Here is a 10549-nt window from a genome sequence, read left to right on the forward strand (position 1 = left end):
GATTATACTTTGGAGGAGAAATTAGTTACTGCAATGATTAAACCACTGCTATTAATTTATTGCTTATGCGTTTAAATTAAACATACTATTTGCTCATTCCCATTTCACACACTGTACATAAGAGGACATTATTCTTGCAATTGGACAAGACAATGTACTCAGATTTCAAATTTGTGAAAGTAGGAGAGCCAGTACTCATCTTGCGCAGCATAGTGATTCTCAAAGCACAATCTGCAAGGACTGTGCAGGTAGACTGCGGGCTGGCCCAAATGCAATCACAGTATGCAATGCCTCAGCCACACAAGAGAATAGGCCAGAACCCTCACCCTCAGTACTCACAGATCACAGTACTAGTGTCATACGTTTTGCAACAATGATGTCGTTTTCTAAGATTTGGTATTGTTACAACATACAACTGCAAGATCAGATTTTCAACACTTAAGGAGTTGAAAACAGAGAAACTGACTGAGCCGAACACAAGACTGAAGTCTTTCACCTTGGAACAAGACTTCATTGTTGTCACTTATCATAAGCAGTACATTTGTTCCAAAGAGATTCCGTGTGGTTGCAAGTGAGCGAGGGCTGATAGCTAGTCTGCAAAGTCTCGATTTGCAGAGAAATTGCATGCAACTTAAACATAACACTCCTGTTTAAGACCAAGATTAAATTTCAAACATTACTAGTGTGTTAATCATTGCCTGGTTGTTTTTAAAACTAAGATCAGGACTGCAAACAGCAAAATGGATAATTTTGATATTGTAACAATAAGTCGTGCTAAGGCTAATTGAACTCCACCTCCCACCTCTCCAACTTGCAGTGGATACCAGTGGTTCACAAATGGAGGTGGCCAAAGCCCTTCCAGGCGGCCTACAAAATAATGTGCATCTGTTTACTGACTCAATCACAGAGCCAAAATGTCTAAGGAAAAGAAACAGTGGTAGCCAGAATAATCACAAGCTGAAGGCATGCCATGTGGATGTCCCAGGAGCCGAATCAGAGCTCACTCAGCTGTCACGAATAGTGTGGGTCAGCATCATGTTATGAGAATGGGGAGGAGCCAGTGTTTGCAGCTGGGCAGATGCAGTTAACAGCAGAATTATTACATAGGGTATATGGCATAGGAACAGGCCATTCGGCCAACCAGTTCATATTGGTATTTATACTCCACCCAAGTCTCTGCCTCATCTAAATCTACCATAACCAAATATTTCTCTCTCATATACTTTTCTGGTTTCTCTGTAAATGTATTGATAATATTCACTTCAACCACCCACTGTGGTAATGAGCTCAATATTCTTAGTACTTTGGGTAAAGCAGTTTCTTTGAGATCCATATTGGATTTCCTGGTGACTATCTTATATTGGGGACCTATAGCTATGCTGTTCCCCACAATTGTAAACTCTTTCTCTGCATCAACTCTTATCAAAACCATTCGTAAATTTTGAAGAACTCCATTAGATCACCCCTCAGCCAACTGAGGGAAAATTATTCAGACGCTACTTTTAAATTTTATGCCCCCCTCCCCCGCCTTCCCCCAAAATAAGCCTAAAATTTGGTTTACTTTTATTTTAAAATGGCCTGTGGCACAACCTTTGCAATCTCTTTGTTCCTCTCCCACACCTCCTGAAATAATGCTACCTCCCTATACTTCCTAGCAAAAGGTACCTCACATCTGTGTTGAATTTTGTTTGCCAATTATTTGTCCATTCTGCAGGTTTGCAAGGTAAGTGTGAGTGAGGATGGAAAATGCCATGCAAGACTCGTTAATGATATTTAAATCAGCCCACCAGCTAAACAGTGCCAATAACTCTATGTGCAGCGAGAAACCAGGCATGAACCACATTTTCTGTCCTGCATACAATCTCATCAGCTCTGAGTTGGTAAGATTACGCTCTACATATTTTTTTCTAATGAATTATTAAATACAAGTGATAGTGCCTCTGCCAACTCTTCCCTAGATTCTTTTAAAATACATGAATGCAAGCAATCCAGGCCAGGGGCCTTATCGCAGAGTTTGATTAGTTTATTCAATGCATCCCTTTATTTTAAATGCACAAAGCTCACTGCTCATAGCATTCAATGCCATGTCTACCATGCGGCTTCTCTCCTAGGCTTATTCGTGCATCAGACACAGCAGTACCATTTCATCTTGTGCCAATTAGATTCAAATATTGTTCGACAAAATATTTCAGAAATCTTAAATCGGTAGATTTGGAAGCTGATGAAATTAGAATCTTGGATTCCTACAGTTCAGGAGATCATCATTCGGCCCATCGAATCTGCATCAACTCTCAGAGCATCTTACCCAGACTCTAGCCCCATAACCTCACGCATTTACCCTGTTAATCCACCTAACCTGCACATCTTTGGACTGTGGGAGGAACCGGAGCACCTGGAGGAAACTCACGTAGACACGAGGAGAACATGTAAATTCTACACGGTCACCCAAAGCTGGAATCGAACCCAGATCCCTGGTGGTGTGAGGCAGCAGTGCTAACTACAGTGCCGCCCTATTCTGCAAACATTGACTATTTTCTTAAGATATTGAAAATACAAAGGTTCACCCATTATGCAGGAATATAACCAGCATATAGTCAAACAATGTTCAACCAAATAATTATTTTGGAGGTGGACATTTAGTATTGGTGGAATCAACTAGTCTCTGTAAAAATATCCATAGTCACCGTAAAAAATATCCAGTCACGTGTCTTACATAACCAAATATTGTTCATTGACCACTTACAGAAAATTAAGTTCCAGGAACAAACATTTCCACTTTTGGTCATCTGTTGCTGTGGAAAAACCAGAATTGGTAAAAGAAGCAATGGAACTGTTGCTACCTTTTCCAATAACATATTTGTGAACCATCATTTCTTCTATGGCAGCGATGAAGAAAAAGTACAGATCCTGCCTGAAAGTATTGAATGAATCGAGTGTTTATGTCAAATATCAAGATGATAAACAGGCTCTGAAGTGAGAAGCAGGAGCCTGTTTTATGATTACCAAGACGAGTGTTATGTGAAACATTTGCATATTATGATTATAAACTATAATTTAGAAGGTGGTCTGGGATTACTAAACCACTTGAACATGGGTCCTTCAATTATAAATGAGTGAGAATCATTGTTGTGCACCCTCTTGCATTAGGCCATGTTTACACCTATTTTTCTCAACTGGCCAGATGCCATTGAATCACTTTTTAGAAATCTGAAAGATCCAACATTATTACAGCATATAATGAATACTAGATGTCAAAGCACCTTTAGGGGGGTAAATATAATAAACCAAACACAGTAACTAACTAGTCTCATCAATTAGGTCATAGATTTGATAAACATTTAATTTTTCTGAAGAATAGCACAAAAGTTGAAAATCTGAATAATTTTCACTCGGTTGACCAGGGAATTCAACACTCATACACTAGTGTATACAAATCCCCCTCCCCGACACTAAGGGTCAATGTAGCATGGCCAATCAACCTAACTTGCACATCTTTGAAGTGTAGGAGGGCACCAGAGCACCCGGAGGAAACCCACACAGACACGGGAAGAACGTACAAACTCCACAGTGTCACCCAAGGACTGAATTCAACCTGGGCCCTGGTGCTGTGAAGCAGCAGTGCCACCCATACAGAAGCATATCCAGCTAAATACTCTGCAGAAGATTCAACCTGCAGGAGTAACAATTTCATTCTGTAAACCACATTGGACCATTATATGGACATTTTGCACATACTTTTCAGAGGAGAATTCGCCGCCGTCAGCTTTTTCTTCAACAGGTCTATCGAAGCGTCGTTCGCGAGGTGGTGGTCTTCTGTCCGGCCTCCTCTCACCAGGTTTCCCTTCACCTTGAGATTGCTGCTGCTCAGGCTTTCGACCAACCCTTCTGACACCTAAAATGTAAGTTTGCAAATGCAAAGAACAAAGTATAACCACAGCCAAAGTGATTTACACAATTTGGTGACAAGTATAAAAGACAACCACAAAGATTTCAGAACAGATGCAACCATCTCTGGACACCTTCAATTAAAGTTTTAAAATTTAGAGGACTGCACTTTCCACCTCTTCAAAAATATCAGCAATTTTCTTTTCTTCAGCTGTCTACAAGGAATTGCAATTCATTGAATACTGAACTAGGAATTAACTTGCCTTTATATTGAGCCTTTCAAATCCTCAGATGCCCCCAAGGCCTTCAGAGTTACCCTTTAAGGTGTGGCAACTGTTGTGCAAGTAGACATGACAACAAATATGAAATATGCTCACAGCATGGTTTAACAAATAGCTAAATGACCCAACTGGATTTGTACAGTCTGAAACGGATAGCACCAAAAACATTCAGTAATACACTTAAGCACTGGCCTTGTGCTTTGGTTCTTCTATAGGACTTAAACACAATTAAATCGGCTAACTAGGAAGGGATGCTGCCACAAGCAAGGCACAAATAAAGCCCGTCAAGAGTGAGGAATAAACAGTTCAGATGCAAAACCAAATTCATATCCATTCTGACAATTAATATTTAGATAAACTTCAATTCTAGCCCATACAGGATAAACATTCAAGGGATTCAGAAGTAATCACTTTACCTTGCACAAAAACAGAATTTTACTTTTAAGTAAATGAATGTGAACTTCCCAAATGGTGAAACTTGCATAACAAAACAAAATTACAAATTTTGCAAAACATTGTATATGAACATAGGCCGTTTGGCCCCTCAAGTTCCACCACTATTTAACAAGATAATGGCTGATCTGTTCATGCTACAAGTTCTACATTCCCATCTTACCCGGTAACCTTAGTTTTCTTGCCTAACAAGAATCTATCCTACCTCCGCCTTAAAATATTCAGTGACCCGCCTTCTGTGACAGAGTTGCAAAGACCTCAGGAAAAATTTCTCCTCATTCCTGTCCAACGCCGGCATCTCCACATCTTAAAAGGGTAGCCCAGAATTCTGGACACATCCACAAGAGGAAATCTCCTTTCCACATCCACCTTGGCAAAACCATGCAGGATCTTGTATGTTTCAATCAAGTCACTTTCACGCTTCTGTGAGACAAGTCCAGTCTGTCTAATCTTTCATAAGTCAACCCACCCATTTCAGGTATCAATCAGGAGACCTCCTCTAAACCACCTCCAACATACTTACATCTGGAGACCAAAACTACACACAATATTCAAGAATGTTTTGCCCTGTGTAAGTGAAGCACAATATCCTTACTTTGATGTTCAATTCCTCTCAAAATAAATGACAGCATTCCATTAGCCCTCTAATTACTTGTTGTACCTGCAAACTAACTTTGACATTCATGCACTAGAACACCGAGATCCTTCTGCAACTCAGAATTCTGCAGCCGTTCTCCATTTAAGTAACACTGTTTTTTTATTCTTCCTGCCAAAGTGAACAACTTCACATTTTACTCCATTGGCCAGAATTTTGCCCACATTCAACCTAACTATACTAGGCTGCAACCTCCTTCAGAACATACTTTCCTACCCATCTTTGCGCCATGCATTCATCCCCCGATCTAAGCCATTGATATGAATTGTAAAAAGTGGAGGCCCCAGCAGAGACTCCTGTGGGATTCCACTCGTCTCATCCTGTCAATCAGAAAAAATACCTATTTATGCAGTTTTCTGCGACCCAATCTTCTGTCCATACTTCTACAATACTCCCTACATGAGCTTTTATTTTCTGCAATCACCTTTGATAACATTTAAATGTTGTGTCACAAGAGTGTGCATCTCAAGTAGTTAAACTGACATTAAGAATATTGAAAAATAGTTTCCCAAAACCGCCACAAATTGCGGATACCAATAACTACACTGTAACCCTTTTGTCTAATGGGGTACACCCCACCAATGACTAGACTATTCTCTGATCCCTCAGATAAGAACACTGGTGCAGTATAAAGTCTAATCCACTGTGTGTCACTGTTTGATGATGGGAACCAACAAAGTCGATTGGTCATGTGCAGGTGTAATCTGCCATTTCTAAAGTCAGTGGCAAAGTTGCAGTATAAAATAAAGCCAAGCACCAAAGTATGAGCATTGTCAGTTGCAGCTCACTTCAGAAACTTGCTCCCGAATAAAAAATGCTTAATTTTTTGTAAAATTGAAGTCCATGAGCATGTGGTTTTCAGGAAAACTTATTTTCCAGTCTCCACTCAACATAAGAACATAAGAAATAGGAGCAGGAGTAGGCCATCTAGCCCCTCGAGCCTGCCCTGCCATTCAATAAGATCATGGCTGATCTGATTGTGGTTTAGTTTCACTTACCCGCCCGCTCCCCATAACCCTTAATTTCCTTATTGATCAGAAATCTATCTACCTCTATCTACTCAAGAATCGCCGTGTGTATTATGTTACACCACCTCATATTGATATTTGTAGGTACTTGTTGACCCATATTTTAAACTTGCTGAGTTATAAAATGCAGGTCTGTGTCTCTATTGCTAGCTACAGTGCAATTGTTGAGTTGTAGGGAGGCAATGCATACAAGTGAGCATGGTAAAATTTAAGAGATGCCTAGTGCCCTAAAGCTGAACTAGCGGCTTTCAGGCTTAGAACAAATTTATCATTCTAAATGCAGTCACAGGAATTCAGAGACTGAAGCAAAATTGCAGGAATTGATATTGGGCAGATAATACGAACCCATATGACAACTATTTTCAGTTATCAGGGTTTTACATCATCCCTACCTACAAAGACTTCCAAATTATTGACATGTATAACCTTCCAACTTTAGCAGCAATAACTTCAAAATGAAGCCATAGCAATTTGATTCAGTCTTGCCCAAGTCAAAAGACAGAATTTATTCCATAACCACTACCATCAAAACAGTTTAACTGCAATTTATCTCATTGCTAAATTGGGATCTTCTTGTGCACATCTACCTACAGAATAGTTACTATATTTCAGAGACAATTTAATGGTTGGAAAGCATTCAAGGTCAACCCAAGAATGTTAAACATATTCAAAAAACGTCAAGCTCTTAGAAGAGCCCCAGGTACTTTCGGACTCCGTAAGTGCATACAGTTTTAGTTTAGAAAGGCAACATGATCGCCGCAGGCTTGGAGGGCCAAAGGGCCTGTTCCTGTGCTGTACTGTTCTTTGTACATATAACAAACTGAAATGAAGCTCAATGAACTCCAGGATCCACTTGCTGTCTATCTGCAGATGTCCCATACCATCTTTGATCAAAGATATGGAGTCTGGAACTGAGGCCACATTTAAATTTGTAATTAATTCGCATAAATATAAAATTTCACATCTGAGTGGTGACATTGCAAAGTACCACCTTTTCAAAACCTATATGCCCAAATGGAACAAACCAGCAAGTACCTGGTCCTTAAGGGCCAACTGCAACACCAGATGTAATTTACAAGGTATTCACTATCATTTCCTCAAGTCTTGCCTCTTGAAAGCACCAAGTGTCACAATAGATGTACAGAGACCCAAACCAAACAAATAAAATGGTTTTAAAAAAAATTTTGCACAAAATTTGTGTATTTGTACAAACTACACAGCGAATAGCCTTACACATTTGATGCTGAATTCTTTACACTGCCAGAAATAATTTCTGAAATACACATTTGAGCAATAAAAGTCCAAACAAGAAATAAAGCCTGAAAAGCTAGTGCATACATAGCAAAAAATATAGCAAGTAGAAAATAATTTGAAGTAAACCCCAAGGTACAAATAGTTCCTCTCAGTTATCAAATCAAGATCCTTGACTCTAGAAAGGAGGTATCACAAGTGAAAAGTGAAAGTTCATCAGGTCTCTTACAACTGGCTTGCATTGTTTCTGTTCCTCTGCAAACACCTTTCATAAGAACACACTATTTCTGTATAGATAGTTGTAATCTTTTACAATTCAAGACAAGTGATCCTCTTAGAAAATTTAAAATAGGTTTTCTGATCATTATTCAAAATGCAGGAAGACCAATTTATCCATAAAACCATGCAACTCCGGCTTCATGATCCTCTGCATCTGTTCTGTTCAAAGACCTAAAACGTCCTAACGAGAATATAATCTATCAATAATCACAACGTGTGCTTAGCCATAATTACATACAACATGCATTAAAATTGAGATCTCTACAATGTAATAAACAATACAAAATTAGTATTGACACTACATTGTACATCATACTGGGTGACAGATTACATATGCTTAATGTGTCATGTTTCTAAACATTAAAGTATAATTTTAAAAATTTGAATTATGGGACAGCTCAAGATTGAAGGGAGGCACATTCTGACATAGAAAGTTGAAACTTCAAAGTTCCACTGAAGAACACTGCAAACATCAATATAAAGCACACTAGAAGCTTGAGTAAAACATGGTCGCTGAGACACAAGATGGAGGCCATTACACTGAAGTCGAGGGTGAGAAGGAAAGTTTTATAATATTTCGAATCAAACAACAGCACGTCAACATGTGCAAGATTCAGGGCAAACACCCAAATGCTCATTCTGCCCAAATCGAACTGATCAAACCTCCACACCGCACGTGTTTTTTTATTCCTGGTTTGCCAACCAGCGTGCAAAGTAGGTTGCATCGACAAATTATAGCCATGCAGACTTCACCTGTATCGCCCATAATTAAATTACTCATTTGAAAGACTGATTTAAGACAAGTAAGTTTAGTAGATGGTAAATAAAAAGGTCAGCTTAACGTTTGCCAGTAAAGAGGCGTGAAGAGGCATCATCCAGTGATCACTCCTTCATACCACCTTCCAAGCCTGTTGCTCTGCCATGAGTGACGACGGAAACTGAAAACACGGCATTAAATTGTTTTAAACAAGTTACATTCTTAAAAACTCGCCCCGCAAAATATTGCAAAGCGTGAAGGGAGTGTGGATATTAAAACAAACCTGCCTCGCTACTGTGTATTTAGAAGAACAGTGAGAGAGTGAAGCTGAAACACGCGGATTTGCAGGGACAATTCCCCCCCTCCCCACTCTCAGCCAAAGGCCCACAGCCCGCAGGAAGGAAGCCTCACTGGGGGTGCAGGAATAATGCTCGGCAATCTTGCAGGAAACGATCAGTCCTTCACGATTCCTGAACACGCTGTGGGCTGACATTTGGTTACAAAATTAAAACAACCGCAACACGTTTCCCCATCACCCCACCCCCCCCCCCTTCGATTAATGCATGTAACAAGAAGCAGTTAGGCAGAGATTCCAATACCTTCTTTTCTCAAGGTCACAGGAGCCTGGGACTCGGGTTTAATGTCGCTGGACGTTACGGGCACCTTTCTGTCCTTCTGAGATTCTTTCTTGGGCTGCTGTTTGGACGCAGCCGTCTTGTTGTCTTTCTCCTTCTTGTCTTTCTTGATTTCAGCCTCCTTTAAAATCTCGAACGGATCGGACTCATCGTCAAATAGTTGGTCGAACCGATTGGTCACGACGCAGCCGAAGCCTTCCTGTAAGTTCCCGGGCATGATGGGCCCCCTTAAGTGTGGATTCTCCTCGGATGCTACAAGGCTACAGAAACCGCTCCGATTAGCCTCAAAATGGCCGGTTAGAGACGGTCTTCTTGCTCGCGCTGCATGATGGATCGCGCCATCCGGGACAGGCTGGGCTCCCGCGTTGCCTACTGGGAGTTGTAGTATCTTCCTCTGCCCGCCTCCCCTACGCCTGTATGGGCAAGACCACAATTCCCAGCGTACACTGCCTGCTGCCTTCCCTTGTCGCAAACCCATAGTGAGACAGGGTGCCAATGAAGCCTAGTGCAAAACAGGTGGACCCAGGCAGTTTGCTGCGTTTGTAACCTAAATATTAATTTTTAAAAATTGTGCATGCTAGCAATCTGAAATAAATGCAATTAATGGTCAGTAGGTCAGGATCCATTAATGGAAACAAAGAGACACGTCTCAGGTCAATGACCTTTCATCAGAATTTGATGAAAATAATGAGTATTTGCAGCATTTTCTGTTTTTAGTGAATGCTTCTTTTATTCATTCATGGGATATGGGCAACCCTGTCTATGCCAACATTTTTGTTCATCCCTAATTGCCCTTGGGAAGGTGGTGGGTGAGCTGTCTTCTTGAACCACTGCAGTCCATGTGGTGTAGGTACATCCATAGTGCTGTTAGAAAGGACACAGAGGACACAGGTTTAAGGTGCTGGGGGGTAGGTACAGAGGAGATGTCAGGGGTAAGTTTTTCACTCAGAGGGTGGTGGGTGAGTGGAATCGGCTGACGTCGGTGGTGGTGGAGGCAAACTCGTTGGGGTCTTTTAAGAGACTTCTGGATGAGTACATGGGATTTAATGGGATTGAGGGCTATAGATAGAACTAGAGGTGGGGATGTGATCGGCGCAACTTGTGGGCCGAAGGGCCTGTTTGTGCTGTGGCTTTCTATGTTCTATGTTCTAAAGGGAGTTCCAGGATTTTGACCCAGTGACAGTGGTGGAATGGTGACATTGTTCCAAGTCAGGATGGTATGTGGCTTGTGGGGAGGGGAGGACTTCCAGATTATGATGTTCCCATCTGCCTGCTGCTCTTGTCCTAGGTAGCAGTGGTCATGCGTTTGAAAGGTGCTGTCAAAG

The 10549-nt window shown here is 40.9% G+C and overlaps 1 protein-coding gene across 2 annotated transcripts in view; it reads right to left on the reverse strand.

Annotated features, from left to right (window-relative positions):
* LOC144497331 (SERPINE1 mRNA-binding protein 1-like) overlaps positions 1-9637 on the reverse strand; it is a 41755-nt gene extending 32118 nt beyond the window's left edge. Inside the window, exons 1-2 of one of the 2 annotated variants that reach the window (XM_078218442.1) lie at positions 9189-9637; positions 3736-3892 (exon numbers count right to left, since the gene is read on the reverse strand). In XM_078218442.1, coding sequence (XP_078074568.1) covers positions 3736-3892; positions 9189-9441 — 410 coding nt within the window. In that variant the 5' untranslated portion in view covers positions 9442-9637. The remainder of the gene's footprint in view (positions 1-3735; positions 3893-9188) is intronic. The other variant, XM_078218443.1, reaches the window with a different exon arrangement.
* Between the last annotated feature and the right edge of the window lie 912 nt (positions 9638-10549).

The sequence above is a fragment of the Mustelus asterias genome, chromosome 8 (genome assembly GCF_964213995.1).
Source record: "Mustelus asterias chromosome 8, sMusAst1.hap1.1, whole genome shotgun sequence".
NCBI classification, from domain to species: domain Eukaryota; kingdom Metazoa; phylum Chordata; class Chondrichthyes; order Carcharhiniformes; family Triakidae; genus Mustelus; species Mustelus asterias.